Raw genomic sequence first — 17,762 nt, forward strand, 5'->3', positions numbered from 1 at the left:
ACTGGAACAGAATATTGGTATTTGAATATTTGTTTATAAACTCAGCCAATCTGTGACTCTCAAGGTGATCATAATTTCGAAATTCTGAATAGTGGCATTGCTCCCAACATGTATTAAAGCAAACTGATGATCAACATGGTATACAATAGGGCTCATAAATAAACAAAACCCTTAATTATATGCTTGCACCCATGGGTATAAAGAAAAAAGATTGCAGCAAACTAAAGCTTTGTTGCAGAAATGTCCATGTCTCTGGTCGAAGGGACAGGCAGGCATTGAAATTTCTAAAAATCCCTGCCTGTACTCATAGGTTTGAGGAAATAAGATCACAAAAAGCTAAAGCCATGTTGCAGACATCACACTGTCTGAGGCTGAAAGGAGAGGCAGGCATTAGTACTTCCAAAATTCTTTGGTGCTGGTGAGAAAAGTAGATGTACGCTAAAGTGAGTTCTTATTATCATACAAGTACCAGTGATACAACAAACTACTGTGCTATATAATAACAAAAAAAAGTTATCAAACATTCTTTATTAGCTTTTATGTGAAATTAAAATGTAAATATTTTATACAACTGATGTAACCAAACCAATCTGCCCTGTTTCCTTGACTATCCAATTAATAATTTAATATATTACAACTCAAGAACAGAATTTCATTTGCAAAGTTAAACAACAAAAGAAAATGTTAATTTTTGGTATTCCTGATGTCACACACTCCATATCTGTCAACTATTCAAAATTTCTGCTGACAGATTTTCGATTCTCTCCCAATGATGGCATGAGCACATGACAATATTTTTTCAATAAAGGTCAAGTTTACAGATCACACTGGTTCGTCTACAATGCAGTAATCACACAAAATGTGTGCTCTGTTTACTTTGAAATAATATCAAACTTGTAAACAAAAGCAAAGCTACATGGCATGACATGTTTATCAACAATCCCAGCACTCAAAGAAAACATAGTTTAATGAATGTCTTTGACAATTACCTTTGAGATTTTACAACCGCACAAGGGTTTATTCATAGCTGAAATTTTAGTACCCAAATGTAATTTTTTCTTAAAGCTTAAAATTTACATACATTCTCCAAAGCAATTACATTCATTGTTTCCTTTCTTAACTGTTTGATGGAATCAAATCAAAGCCTCAACACAAATTATATGGAATGCTATGTCCTACATGCTTCACCAGTCCACACTGTATATACTCAGATATAAGACAAATCCAACTGCAAACCGTACAGATTCAGATCTGCTGTTGCATATGTGCTGGCAGATCTGGATTCTGTGCAGTTTATTAGGAGTAATCAGTAGAACAAAACCCTGATTTGAAGGTGCATTATGCTGCGTCAGAAAAGGATCTTTGTTTTTTTGATGTTGACTCAACTTATATGAGAATATATATGGTAACCCACAAACCCAATTTTGTTCATGGAGTGTTAAAAGTTGATTACTAAGGCATACATTTGATTCAGGTGTATTGAACTTCTCAAGGTAACTGTATCTATTGCACACACATGCACACATTTAGTGAAACATACTACAAAGATGTATTCACAGATACTGTTTAAGATAAGGAAGTAAATGCAATAACTCTAACAAAACATGTTAATATATAATAAACCTTAGCTGACTACATTGCTTGAGACATAAGACAATGCATTACACAAGCTCTCATATCTGACCAAGATCTGAACAATGCTCCAATTTTAACCGTAATCACAATTTCTTCAAATAGAAAATTTAAGAATATTTATGCGGTCATTCAGCTTCAATACCAAGGACAGGGTTAGAAGTGAAATTAAATTTTAAAATTTTAGGTTATTTGTAGGTTTTTAAGGTTTTAAAATATTTGTGTGGTTCATGACACACAAGTTACAAGATTATCTGCAAGGTCAGCATAACATTTATTGAAAATCTGATAAAGTATGCTTTGAGTTTGTTCCTAAATATAATAAAATTAATGATAAAGCAAAATTGCATAAGTCAGGTGCTTTCAAGACTGCTAAACTAACTTAATGAAAATCTACATGCAAAAAAGCACTTTTTTGTGTGGTCAGGGTAGAGCCGTTCACCATTTTTTATCTTTAAGTTATTATTATTTACTTAAGTTTCCTTCATTTTTGTAAGGCTTTCTTTAGGTTTCTAAGGTTAAAATGAAATTTTAGGTTTTTCAAGGTTTTTGAGGTCCACTTGTAACCTTGCTAGAAACCTGTTACATGCTGATGAATGAAATATCACAGCTTTAAGATCAGACCTATACAATATACACTTAGAGCAAATAAATATAAGCATTACACCAATAAAATAATGCAATCTAATTGCTCCCCATATTTCTGTATCCTGTATAAACAGATATGTAAACTGTAACATGCATTTGACAGCTTTTTTATAATTTCTGTATCCTGTATGAACAGATATGTAAATTGTAACATGCATTTGACAGCTTTTTATAATTTCAACTCATATACAGGTTGGTCTATGGAAGTTTTATAATTCAGGGAAATGTAATAATGATAAAAATACTCTATTAAGTGGTAAGTCATACAAACAGTCAATATACTGGAAAATTATTGGCATGATTACTTGACCGTTTTCCAAACTAATAATAGATAATATACATACCTAATAATAAATATACTTACCTAATATAGGTAATGCTGTGAACCTGACTGAATGATTCTAAACTAAACCATCTGACTTGCATCATCTATGGACTATATATTGTAAATCTTTAAGTCAACACAAAATGATGCAGTGTTTTCTCCAACACAAGGAACTATGCGAATCCACGCCAAATTGAATGAATCCCTCCTTATAAATGAGCAAGCAAGCAAAAATGATGCACAGCTGATTTCACATAATTGTATCAACTGTCTTATTCAAATACTTGCTAAATGCCTTTTTACAATTTGCTATTACAAGCACTTTACCAATTGCATCTAGCGAGGCTGTACACTAATGGACATGCGGTTTTTGGTGTTTGGTGGCAATAATTATACTTTTATGTGTAGTTCTAATGTGTTTGACACAGTACCATTGTCATGACGCATAATCACTGATAATGAAGATAAACAATTGTAAATTTTATATTTATTCATTTTTTTAATTATCACAGGCATTTTGTAAAACATACAAGGGGTCATCATAGAACCTATTCTCATATAAATACTACTCCCATACCCCTGACAAAATGAGAAAATCTCACCTTAATAAAATGCCAGAGGAAAATGTGATTTTGTAAGTCATCTCTTTCTCACTCTCTCATCATTGGTTCTGAAGCCAGAGTAAATTACTATTTAAGTTTGAGATTTCATTTAACTTATTACTGTATCGGCTTGCATAAAATGAAACAAAAGAAAACTAATTAAAGTCTAGGCACACTTCTCTGGGATTAAATAATCTAACAAGCAGTTTTATCACTGGGATACTGTCAAATACTGACAACTACTATTATATTTGCCTGTTATTGTAATACATCTTTAGTTCTAACTACGACACTTTAGTTAGAGCACAAAATTCATTATCTAATACAAAATTAATTCCTTTGTACAGAAGTCAGGCGAGTGGAATATCATATCATAGCCTCAAAGCTGACTTCACTTGATGCCTTATCTACAATTTACCAACAGTGGTCATGCAGGATATGTTTTCTCACACTATCAAAGCTCAAAGGTTCTTAAAACATAGGATACAAATGTGCAAGTTTTTGTGCTCGACATAAAAAAGAAATAAAGAAATATTACTCTTGTTTTAAGGTAGCAAAGACTGCTTATTACCAAAATATAACCAAATATAGTCCATATTGTTTTAAGTTCCTTTGCTACACCTTTTTCTGTCCATCTTTGTCTGTCAAACCTCTAAACATTTGAGTGATATTTTCTTTCTAACTGTTTGAACATTATTTCTATATATTTTCAAACTTTTACATGCATCAATACATGCACAAAAAAGGTTGTTCTCCCTCTTCTCCCAAATGTTGTCTCTTTCTCACAAAAATAAATTTACTATGAGGTTTCTCATTTTCTCTATTTTCATCTTTAATGGTCCTTTGTTCTTTTACTGTTTCACATCTATCAATATACCCATATCCTGACACATGTAGGAAGCAACCATGTGCCAACCACCAACATTCTTACAGCATTTGCTGTTGTCTACAAATTTACCAGAACTGTTTGTGCCAGATAAAGGAAATTAGACTACACTTAAATATCACATGCATCCAAAATTATTATGACTTGGATATTGTATTTTTTCACACTTCTGTGAGACATGCAGACTGGTCTCATGCTTTTGTACAGTATTTTGCCATTTGAAGATCATGTATCACACGATCAGCATCCAGTTGTCTGAAGTATGCATCATCGTCATCTCGCACAAGCTGATCCTGCAGCTGTTTAATTTCTGTTTCCATTTTCTTGCGTAGTTCCTTCTTCATCTGATCCATCATCTTTTAAAATGAAAGAAAAAGAGAAATGAGATTTGTAAAAAAAATCACTGAAACAAAATTACTAAAACGTCATAATACTTTAAATTATATTTAACCATTTTCTTAGGAAAATTCTTTATTTGTGCAATTTATCATTTTTAAAAGTGAAAATGGAAGGAAAAGAAAAAACGACATCATTTCTGAAATGTTCACACTGATAAAAAATACTTCAACTAAAAAAAAATGCAATAATTTTCGGCAACATTAATATGTTAATTTATACATGAATCTGAAATTTCATATTGCATTTATTTTCAATGTAAAAGTATGTTAAAATTAATGTAATATTTTTTCAATGTTTCTTCCTTGCTAGACATTTTCTCCATACAATGCCTACCATCAGGGTAAATGCACAGTGGCAGATAATGGAAACCACGTTCCTAATTTTTATACCATAGGCAGCAAAACAAAAATGATATAAATTCATGTTGCCATTCCAAATACAAGTAATGAAAAGATAGGAACTAAAAAAGTATTTTCTATAATAATGCATCACCTATAAATATATTTTGAAACTGCAGTACTGATGAGCAATTTATTTACATAAATACAACCCAACCTCCTACCCATATCCCATGATGTAGATAAGTCTATAGTAAAAAAAATCTTAATAACTTGGATGATGATGATGCAATATGCACTAGAGATAGCAAGTCTAGAGTAGCTGGATTGACAAAATTCTGTCATAAATTGGATCCAGCTACATGTAAACTGGGCAATAACTCTTACAATAACTAAATAAGCACAAAGATTTTTTAATGTGTGCATCTTTAGATGATGATCATACTATGTACCAAGTTTAACTAATTCATCAAAAAATGCAAAACAAGCTGCACTGAGAAAATTCTTTTACATGGGATTTCAGCTGCACTGGCAATAACTCTTGCCAAAATAGTGAGAGCAAAGTGATTTGTCAACATGCGCACCTTGAAAATGACAGCTGTAACAAGCACAAAGTTTCATGCTGATCCTGTGAAAACCCTGAGACTAGTTGTGTTGTCAAATTCTGACATATTATTTTAGGACCCAAAACTAAAGGGCAATAACTAAAACAAAAATTGTGTGCACATTGTGATTTGTCAATATATATGTCTTTACATGATGATCATAGCATTTCCCAAGTTTCATTGCAATACACGTAAATCTTTAAGATTTGTTGCATTTGGAAGATTTTGTCATATAATGCATTCACCTGTAAGCCAAAAACCCTTTTAAACATTGTGGCAACTCAGTGATTTAACAATCTGACATGTGAATCTTCAGGTGATGACCATAATATTTACCAGGATTCGTTGGCAATCCACATACTCAAGATTAGCTTCACTAATGAGATTGTGTATGTCAGACATTACTTATATAACCCCATGCTATAAAGGCAGTGGTACAAAAAGTTGGGGGCCCTGACTGGCCGAGTGGTCTAAGGCGCTCTCCATTACAGATCACTGCCATCTCACCTCTGTCTGCATGGGTTCAAGTCTTGGATTCAACCAATGTGGGCATGTGAGAAAGCTTGCCAGTGGCTTCTCGTGGGTCAGTGGTTCTTTCCAGGGTTTTCCTGGGTTCTTCCTCCACCATTAATACTGGCCGCCATGTATAGCCTATCGTGTGCTGAAAAATGGCGTTAAACCCTACAACAACAACAACAACAACAAAAAGTTGACACAAAACCCAAAGTTGTCATATCAATTGCATTTCGGAAGAGATTTATCATCATCACATTCTGGAATACTGGCACATCCATTGGTACACTCAAAATTGGAATTAATTCAGATCACCACTGGAATTCATTTGGAACTCTATACATGTGGACTTGTAATAGAACTTTTAGGACTATTGGGATTTAATTCACACTACTGTAAGTTCTTTATAAATTTAGGCTTTGTGTTCTAGGAAAATAAATTATTTGTTGAATTTTACAAAACTTATTGGTTTTTGTTCTTTCTGTTACTCAGTTGAAGACCAAAGAGTCACAATAGCACATAATTACCTTTTGCTGAGCTTTCTCTCTGATCCTGAGTTCCTTTTTCTCCTTGGCAATGGATTCTGCCAGCATCTCAAACTGATCATGATAACTGACAAAGGTTAAGGGAAGCCTAAGTGCGTAAAAAGTCCTAGTGTAAGTAAAATATGAAAAAACTCCTGAGTACTGATGATTATAAAAGAGGATTAGATGTTATGGAATTTCACTGACATAATAATGTACCATATATTACTCACATGTGTCAGATCCAACTTCAAACTGCATCGAACCAGATCAGCATCTATCCCATAATGCACTGGCAGATCTGGGTCTACATAGTTCGCCAGGAGTAATCAGTAGAACAAACATCACAGACCCTTATCTATCAGCACATTATGTGGTCGCAGATCAGGGTCTATATTTTTGCAGTTGGACCCAACTTATATGCAAGTATATATAGTCATTTGTTGTGTAAGCCTTTATGCAGTCATCAAAGTCTCATTTAGATGTGTAATTATGAAGTGTATGGGAAATTCAGGATTTCAGCATTTCTTAGTGCTTTGCATTACTTTGATAAAAAAGGATGGAAAAAAGGAATGAATGAAAGATAATACTAATAAAAGCTGCTTTAGAAAAGAAAAATAACTATAGTGCAAAATATACTGGAAAAAGTGATATGATGACATCAGATTCTGAAACTATTAGGCATAATAAAACAGTTTCTTACCATATTCTAAACTATGTTTTGACATAGCTCACAAAACTCATAGGCCAAAAAATTGCATGTGAAAATTATAAGCAGCCAGTGATGTTGTACTTTGTCTATAGGAAAATAAAGAGTAAATAGTGAGATGGTGATAACAAATGAAAAATAAAAATAAAAGAGATGCTTAAACCTTATATAAACTGAATATGATCTTCAAACGAATATAAATATCAGATACTTAAGCGTCTTACAAGGTACTCTGTCTCCTGCATAATAATACTAGCTATAATTGTCCCAATGTCTAACGATGATGTCAGGAAATCCAACATTATCTGCAAATCTTGACCTTCACTTAATGCAAAAACCACCACTCCATCCAACACACCCACTGCAGAACACAAAGTATACATTTATAGTGAGATGAATCAAATTAACATGTTCGGTAAAACAAGTCTAATTTCATTAAGTTTTTGTTGTAAGGATACTAGTTCTCCATGGACTCTATATCATTCCTCTGATGCTTGACCTGGTTATCTCTCTGCTCCTGAGCATACTTCCTTAATTCCCTCACCCTGTCCTTCTGGATCTCTAAAGCATCCTTAAACAGCTTCTTAAAGATCTGAAGTAACGAAAAATATACTTCAGTGTCCTAGCAGCAAACTGCATTTATTACCATGTAAATAGTTTGTGCATGTCCTTACAGGTAAAGAAGACAACTAACTTGTAGATGAGCTTGCTTAATACTTAATATTACTAGGAATGAAATAAGATAAATTACCTAATATTAACAGTATTGAATGGGATCCATGGAATTAATATTACTAGCAATGAAATGGGATCCATGACCTAATATTACTTGGAATGAAATGGGACATATGACTTAATATCAACAGCAATGCAACTGGAACCATGACCTAATATTAGTAGTAATGAATGGGATCCATGGACTTAATATTACTAGCAATAAAATGGGATCCATGGCCAAATATTACTACTAATGAAATGGGATCCATGACTAATATTACTACTAAGAAGTGGGATCCATGACCTAATATTACTACTAATGAAATGGGATCCATGACCAAATATTTCTAGTAATGAAGTGGGATCCATGACTAATATTACTACTAATGAAGTGGGATCAATGACCTAATATTACTACTAATGAAGTGGGATCCATGACTAATATTACTAGCAATGAAATGGGATCCATGACCAAATATTTCTAGTAATGAAATGGGATCCATGACCTAATATTAGTAGTAATGAAGTGGGATACATGACCTAATATTAGCAGCAATGAAGTGGGATCCAAGACCTAATATTACTAGCAATGAAATGGGATCCATGACCAAATATTACTAGTAATAAAATGGGATCCATGACTTATTATTACTTGTAATGAAATGGGATCCATGGCCTAATACTAACAGTAATGAAATGGGATCCATGTCCTAATATTACTAGTCATGAAATGGGATCCATCACCAAATATTACTAGTAATAAAATGGGATCCATGACTTATTATTACTTGTAATGAAATGGGATCCATGGCCTAATACTACCAGTAATGAAATGGGATCCATGTCCAAATATTACTAGTAACAAAATGGGATCCATGACCTATTATAACTTGTAATGAAATGTGATCCATGTCCTAATATTACTAGTCATGAAATGGGATCCATCACCAAATATTACTAGTAATAAAATGGGATCCATGACCTATTATCACTTGTAATGAAATGGGATCCATGGCCTAATATTACCAGTAATGAAATGGGATCCATGACCAAATATTACTAGTAATAAAATGGGATCCATGACCTATTATTACTTGTAATGAAATGGGATCCATGTCCTAATATTACTAGTCATGAAATGGGATCCATGACCAAATATTACTAGTAATAAAATGGGATCCATGACCTATTATTAACTGTAATGAAATGGGATCCATGGCTTAATATTACCAGTGATGAAATGGGATCCACGACCAAATATTACTCGTAATAAAATGGGATCCATGACTTATTATTACTTGTAATGAAATGGGATCCATGTCCTAATACAACCAATAATGAAATGGGATCCATGGCTTAATATTACCAGTAATGAAATGGGATCCATGACCAAATATTACTAGTAATAAAATGGGATCCATGACCTATTATTATTAGTAATGAAATGGTATCCTTGGCCTAATATAACCAGTAATGAAATGGGATCCATGACCAAATATTACTAGTAATAAAATGGGATCCATAACCTATTATTATTAGTAATGAAATGGTATCCTTGGCCTAATATAACCAGTAATGAAATAGGATCCATGACCAAATATTACTAGTAATAAAATGGGATCCATGACCTATTATTATTAGTAATGAAATGGTATCCTTGGCCTAATATAACCAGTAATGAAATGGGATCCATGACCTAATATTACTAGCAATGAAATGGGATCCATGACAAAATATTACTAGTAATAAAATGGGATCTATGACCTATTATTACTTGTAATGAAATGGGATCCATGGCCTAATATTACCAGTAATGAAATGGGATCCATGACCTAATATTACTAGCAATGAAATGGGATCCATGACGAAATATTACTAGTAATAAAATGGGATCCATGGCCTAATATTACTAGTAATGAAAAGGGATCCATGACCAAATAATACTAGTAATAAAAATGGGATCCATGACCTATTATTACTTGTAATGAAATGGGATCCATGGCCTAATATTACTAGTAATGAAAAGGGATCCATGACCAAATAATACTAGTAATAAAAATGGGATCCATGACCGATTATTATTAGTAATGAAATGGTATCCTTGGCATAATATAACCAGTAATGAAATGGGATCCATGACCTAATATTACTAGCAATGAAATGAGATCCATGACCAAATATTACTAGTAATAAAATGGGATCCATGACCTATTATTACTTGTATTGAAATGGGATCCATGGCCTAATATTACTAGTAATGAAATGGGATCCATGACCAAATATTACTAGTAATAAAATGGGATCCATGGCCTATTATTATTAGTAATGAAATGGTATCCTTGGCCTAATATAACCAGTAATGAAATGGGATCCATGACCTAATATTACTAGCAATGAAATGAGATCCATGACCAAATATTACTAGTAATAAAATGGGATCCATGACCTATTATTACTTGTAATGAAATGGGATCCATGGCCTAATATTACTAGTAATGAAAAGGGATCCATGACCAAATAATACTAGTAATAAAAATGGGATCCATGACCTATTATTATTAGTAATGAAATGGTATCCTTGGCATAATATAACCAGTAATGAAATGTGATCCATGACCTAATATTACTAGCAATGAAATGGGATCCATGACCAAATAATACTAGTAATAAAATGGGATCCATGACCTATTATTACTTGTAATGAAATGGGATCCATGGCCTAATATTACCAGTAATGAAATGGGATCCATGACCAAATATTGCTAGTAATAAAATGGGATCCATGACCTATTATTATTAGTAATGAAATGGTATCCTTGGCCTAATATAACCAGTAATGAAATGGGATCCATGACCAAATATTACTAGTAATAAAATGGGATCCATGACCTATTATTACTTGTAATGAAATGGGATCCATGACCTAATATTACTAGTAAAAAAATGGGATCCATGGCCAAATATTACTAGTAATGAAATGGGATCCATGGTCTAATATTACTAGTCTTGAACTGGATCCATGACCATACTAGTCTTTCAAGAGAGACTGTTTTAAAATGAGACACATAATAATGAAGGAGTACTGTAATTAATCGATTTGAAAGACTTAATGAAATATACAAAATAACTGATGGACATAACAACAATTACATGGTACTTAATGCCTTGGCTCTAGTGCTTTAAAAAAATTATGGATAAAGTTAATGTATAATCCTTCAAAAGATCTACAGAGATAGAGATATACTTAAAGTTCACAAATGGATAAACTGGTCTAGAAAGGTAGTTAAAGTCACATGAGATCATGTAGAGACTTACTCGATCTAACATTTCGGTCATCTTTTAGGAAGGAAAAAAAAGAGAATCAAATATTTTATAAACCAGCATGTTTATAGTTAAGCATGAATCAATTATACATACAAATCATGTATTGTCTGGCAAATAATTGTTTTTACTAAAGCAAGTGTTACTAGTTAAGATATCTTGGCAAAAAAAAGAAGCTAAAGATTATTTTACCATTTCTTCACGAGTTCTTCTCTTCAGCATTTTGGCTCTCATTCTCACTTGATAATCATCATAGTATTTTCTTGAGCGTGCTGACTGCATACGTCTCTCGTGAATTTTGTTCCTGGTACCAATAGTTGAAGCCTGTCTTTCTTTTGTCTCTTTCTGAAATCAAACAATTTGAACATATTATATATTTTATTATGTGGTGCAAAAAATGTAATATTTTAAACGGCAGCAAATTCTCATGTGGAAATCTTTTACTTGTTGCACAAGATGAAATATATATAGTATTATTGTAGAAAAATAAAATTAGTTTTCTATTTGATACCAATTTTGCTACAAACTGAAGCTTTGAAGACTGATCTCTACCTTCAACAACCACCTCTCTGTAGGTTTCACCTCAATTTCTATTGTATTAAGAGGTTTATCAGAGATTCGATTAATTCAAGAGAATATTAAGTATTGTATGACCTATGTTGTTTCAATAAACTGTATTGCTAACATATTCTTTTTCAGCTAGTAACAACTACATTTTAACAATGCAGCAGCACTGTTGATATTGTAGCTAAAGGCATGCATAATTTGAAACAAAACAACCATAACAATTAAATGGAAACTGCATTACCATTTAGATATGGAAATTATTTTATACTGAAGAATATGATTTAACATCAATAAATCTCTATTAAGTTATTTCCCCTTAATGCTTAGACAACAATGATAAACATGATGTGATGCATTGCTGAATTGGACTTGCTTTGTAGTATATAAAAAAAGAAAACTGTCTTTTTCTGAACTTATATATTTCATCTTGTAGCTACAAAAATCAATAAATTTTAACTTATGGTTTTGCCACTTGTTAAAAATATAACATTTTATTTGTACCACACAAAGAAATATATCCGGTTTTAATGTAGGAAAAAAAACTATTTTGCATTTATTTATTTTATTACAGACTTTATGGCTGCACAAGTTCAAAAGAATTATATGGAATTTATTCTTGACAGGTAAGATGTTGGTATGATGTAGTCTTACTGGTAAACCCAAAGGAAACCACCAACCCTGTAACGGCTAACAATGCATCCTTGCCTTTCTCGTTTAGGAAGGGATCGGCCCAAGACTGTTACCAATGCACTATCTAGACCCTATTACATCCCTGAAAATGCTGTTTTTGCCTCACCAGTCTTTGTCCATGTTCCAACTCTTTTTTCATGATGTTGACCATGATTTCTTGTCTTCTCTCAGCTTCTTCAAGCTGTAAAAGTACAACAACAACTAAGGTTAGCTAAAATAGATTGTGTTATGTATATCAATATTATGTTTGCTAGTTTTCATGATTATAGACTGTAAGGGTCATTTAGAAAATAACATATTAAATAATAATTTTCTTTATGATTGCATGGTTGTACTTGAAGATAAGGTCATTTTAGTAAACACATTCCATGGTTTCAAGATAGAGAACTGTATTCTTATCAAAGTAAACATGTTGATGAGATTTGACTTCAGGTCACAGGTTTTCTTGAAAAACAGACTGAGCTAATTCCTGAATAGCTAGCTGCTAAATTACCTTGTTAACAAGTTGAAATAATCTAGAATGAATATTATACCATCATTCTGGTTTTGAAATTGTGTTTAAGTTTTATTTTTAATATAACGGATGATTTGCTGAGAATTAGTTAATCCAAGCATAAACATCAGTCTTAGAGGAGAAATTTAGTTGTGAACATTTGAGAGGATTTATTTATTTATTTCAATTCTTCACTGGAATTTTAAAATGCTCAGACTTTAGGATTTAGTAGCTGTTTTGGAATTACTGTGAATTCATTTAAAGACATTTTGGATTTTATCATTGTGATACATCAAGATTATTGGCACATCAGCACAAAAGACTGAACTTCATTCGGAATACCAGTGGAACTCATTTGGAATCCTCAGTACTTTTGGACTTGTGACAGAACTTAAGAACTATTTAGGATTTCATTCACCATACTGTAAGTTATTTTTAATATTTCACTATGTATTTTAGGGCAATAAAACAAATTTTGAATTTTACAAATCCTGTTGGTTTTTGCTCTTTTCTGTTATTTAGTTTCAGACCATAACAAGTGGTACAAGATAAAGCCAATCACTGAGGAAAATAGGGTGACTTCCTTACAAAATTTCAATGTGTACAGGTTTTAGTTAGATGTTTTATAAGGTGCTTTTTAAAACATGGAAATAGATACACATTTCTGAAACATCAAGATTTACAAAAAAGTTTATTTCAAGAAAAACTGAAGAAAGACCTAAATGTATGTAAGCCAGTTATCAGCATCATTACTGAAGTTAAGAAGTTCCTAGACTTGGAGTATGTTCATTAAATGATGAAGCATTATCTGGGTATCCACTGATCCAGTGAAAGTCTAGGTTTCTAATTTTGGTATTCTAATGCTATGCTTTCAGATTAAGAGACTGAAAAGACAACTGTTGTTATTTTTATTAATGTACTTTCCTATGTTTGTGAATGTGTGTTTTTATATTTAGAGACTGACTGCAATTTAGATGAATTTTAGTTTATACAAATTTGTACAAGTTGGTCTTTGATGAAAATTCACTGCTTCTAATGATTCTTGACAATACAATGCATGGAACTGAATGCAGTCAGTGGAACATTTGATTAAAACTCCATGACCATCATTCCATGCCTCAATGGCTGATTCAGAGTATATATCTCTTACCTGTGCCTGAGCATGGCTCTTTTTTCGTTTGACTTCCTGGTAGGCACGTGTGATCTGTTCAATCTGTCCCAAACCTTTCCGCCAAAGCTCATGCCAAGTGTTCAACGATAAATGCAGGTGTGGAAACTCTTCCATCAAAAGTGGCAGAATGTCCTCATTGTCTTCAATTGTCCCTAATAAGGTCAAAGGTCAAAAGTCTCGAGTTTAATAACACCTAAAAGCTTAACCATCCCATATAAGGCCAGAGTTTAACAGCATCAAAAAACTCAATTGTCCCTAATAAGGACAAAAGTCTTGAGTTTAACAACATCTAAAAGATGTTCATCTAAAAAAAAAAGGTTCCTCCAACTTCATGAAATGGCTAATCATAATCTGTACCAAAAAAATGAAGTAGGAAAAAATGTAAAACTGTACAATCTACTACTCATCTTTCCATTTTTATGATATAATACTATATATACTCATTTATGAGTCCAAATGCAAACAGCACAGACTTAGATCTACCATCACATAATGCTCCAGCAGACCTGGGCCTGTAGTTTGTTTGGAGTAATCAGTAAAACCAACAATGTGTGTGTGTGTGTGTGTGTGTGTGTGTGTGTGTGTGTGATTTGGATTTTTAATGTAGCTTTAATACTGTTTCAGTCATATTGCTAAGATTTCTACAGTGTTACAGTTTATAGTGATGTCTAGCACTGGGGCATCATGCCACAGACATGTAGCATGATGTCCCACCCTGTCACATTATCCTGACACCAGGCTGACCAGTCCTAACACTAACCTCTTAATGCTGAGCGCCAAGTGAGGCAGCTGTTAGTAACATTTTTGTCTTTGGTATGACTTGGCCGAGGATCGAACCCATAACCTTCCACATCCAAGGCAGATGCTCTAACCACTAGGCCACCGGAGCGAGAACCAACAATACAGACCCTGATCTGCAGGTGCATTATGCTATGGCAATCTTTGTTGCCTGCATATTTACTTCACTTATAAGTGAGCATATATGGTACCTATTTCCTCCTTGGTAGAATTGTTCAAATAATATTCCTCCAACATCAAGCAAACTAATCAGCTTCCATATTCTTTTCCTAATCATGTATAATCTTCAATATGAAATCTTTTCATCTATTTTATTTCTTGGTAATTTTCTGACTGAAAAGGAAGCATCTCTCCAAGTAAATTTCATTCTAGATTGGAACAAATATTTCCTCTGCACTTCATTCTAGACAAGAATTCATCTTTCCAAGTTTCCTATTCTAATTTTCTGGAGATGATGTTTCTGGTTTCATTGGAATAAGTTAGAAAGTCACATTTTTCTGATGAGATGGGAGACATATTTGGCATTAATTTTCAATCCAAATCCAACAATTATTATTCCATCTTAGCTATGAAAAATTTGTACAGGGCATATACATGTATTTCTCATGTATGTGATAAGCCATTTTTATGCCATCTCAATGGCAATAATGCATTCATTTTATAAAGCAAAAACCTGAGGTGTTTTTTAAATTAACAATTGACCTAATAATTTAACACAATCAGTAATCCTTATAATTCTTATTTGCCTCCTTACTGTCAACAAACTAGCAGAATTGGTCAACAACAGAGATTCTGTTACACCAGTATATGGCAATTTTGCTGGCAACATTTGTCCTTGTACCAGGAAAAATCGGGGCTGTTGGTAACATTAAAATATGTTTTAAGTCTTGAAAAAAATCAAAAATTCAACAGAAGATGATCTATTCATTTCATGCAATTGTAGTACAATATCCCCACTGACTTTGGTCAGTGATTGACAACAGCAACACAGCACCAGAAGATGGATTCTGGTGGCATAATGGTATACTAATATGGTATAATTCTGCCTTCCTGGTCTGTTAAAATAGACAACTTACAGCCAGCATTCCAAAAGAAGCCAGTTGCTGTCAAAACAATGCCAAAAGCCATCAAAGAAATAAGCCGATTCTCCTTCTGGTGCTGTTGTGTGTGACTAATTGCTGGTGTGCGAAGCAATAAAAACTAAAGCATCCATATTTCTGCTTCATGGATGTCAATCCAAGCATATATTTCTTTTGTTAACAACAAATTAATAACCACGTTTGTTTGGTTTGGATTTTGCCACCTTCTATTCATATATGACAGTCATGTGATCAAATAAAAAGTGTAGAAGTTGAAAGCTTTCACTCAAACCAAGCCACTAAAATTAAATGCATGTAAACACCATAACTATTTACTTCAAAGTGAACTCTGAACCAAAGTTGTTGTGAGTGGATTAAGTTGGTAACTGACAGCAACAATAGTGGAATGAGATTATGTAATCGGAGTTTTCTGTGACCCTCCCCATCACATTTTAGATATGGTGACATTTACGTTGGAGGATGGGGTCAGAGCCAATTGGCTATGGAAAAGCTGGAATTTGCTGCCACTTGGAGAAAGCCAGATTTAGAGAGCGCTTGTGAGTGATGTTTTTGAGACATCACATGACTACCACATTGACATGTGCTCTCTGTTTGATGAATAAGGTTTTCTCCAGGTTGCTGCACCAGCGACACGTTTCTAGTCGTTGTTCTCAAATAAGCAGGGGCCCCAAGTGGCCGAGTGGTCTAAAGCGCTGTCCGTTATGGATCACTACCATCTCACCTCTGTCTGCGTGGGTTCGAGTCTCGGATTCAGCCAATGTGGGTATATGAGAAAGCTTGCCAGTAGCTTCTCGTGGGTTGGTGGTTCTTTCCAGGGTTTTCCCGGGTTCTTCCTCCACCATTAATACTGGCCGCCATGTATAGCCTATCGTGTGCTGAAAAATGGCGTTAAACTCTACAACAACAACAACAACAAATAAGTATATTCAGAATTATGTATGCTTTAGTTCATTGTATGAAGATTTTGAGTTTCATTTAATATTTTCGAATTTTGGTAAAACAACATTGGAAAGGGGTTTATTGTTGCTATCACATGACTACCAGACTGCTGATGGTATATACCTGTGGTATCATTCTGCCTTCTTAGTCTGTTAAAATAGACTATTTACAGTTATGGTTGGAATTCCCACCATTATCAAACTGCTGAAACACAGTACTGGATTGCTGCCATAGCTTATCAAGTGAGGGAACCTAGAAGCCAGTTTCATTACGTGTAGCTGCTGTCAAAACAAAACCTGATGCCATCAAAGAGATATGCCTACTATCCTTCTGGTGTTGTGTGTGACTAATGCTGCTACGCGAATCAATGAAAATGAAAGTACCCACACTTCTGCTTCATAGATAATTATTCAAGCTTTCATTTCTTTTTGTTTAAAACAAAAATTAATAGCCACATTTGTTTGCAGAGGGACCCACTTAGTTTGGATTCTGCCACTTTCTATTTATGTCTGACTGTAAGTCATGTGAACTTGTAAACTATGCTAAGTTGAAAGCTTTAACTCAAACCAGGCCAAAAATATTAAACATTGTATGAAATGCATGTAAATTTATTGACTTTATATGTGAACTCAAAACCAAAGTTGTTAACTGTGTGTGTGTGTAAAGTTGGTGACTAACAGTGATGATAGTGGAATGGGATTACGTAGTCTGAGTTTCCTCTTACCCTTCCAACCCTATTTTTGATATTTTCACACTTATGTTGAGGTATGGGGTCATAGCCAATT

General features: G+C 33.5%; 1 protein-coding gene across 2 annotated transcripts in view; it reads right to left on the reverse strand.

Annotated features, from left to right (window-relative positions):
* Positions 1-513: 513 nt before the first annotated feature.
* LOC149787897 (centrosomal protein of 95 kDa-like) overlaps positions 514-17,762 on the reverse strand; it is a 64,190-nt gene continuing 46,941 nt past the window's right edge. For both annotated transcript variants that reach the window (XM_089974140.1, XM_089974139.1), the window contains exons 17-22: positions 14,120-14,292; positions 12,583-12,657; positions 11,412-11,564; positions 7,640-7,773; positions 6,476-6,560; positions 514-4,449 (exon numbers count right to left, since the gene is read on the reverse strand). In XM_089974140.1, the coding sequence (XP_089830266.1) occupies positions 4,285-4,449; positions 6,476-6,560; positions 7,640-7,773; positions 11,412-11,564; positions 12,583-12,657; positions 14,120-14,292 (785 nt within the window). In that variant the 3' untranslated portion in view covers positions 514-4,284. The remainder of the gene's footprint in view (positions 4,450-6,475; positions 6,561-7,639; positions 7,774-11,411; positions 11,565-12,582; positions 12,658-14,119; positions 14,293-17,762) is intronic.

Source organism: Sinohyriopsis cumingii, chromosome 11 (assembly GCF_028554795.1).
Source record: "Sinohyriopsis cumingii isolate HCF-2022 chromosome 11, ASM2855479v2, whole genome shotgun sequence".
Lineage (NCBI taxonomy): Eukaryota > Metazoa > Mollusca > Bivalvia > Unionida > Unionidae > Sinohyriopsis > Sinohyriopsis cumingii.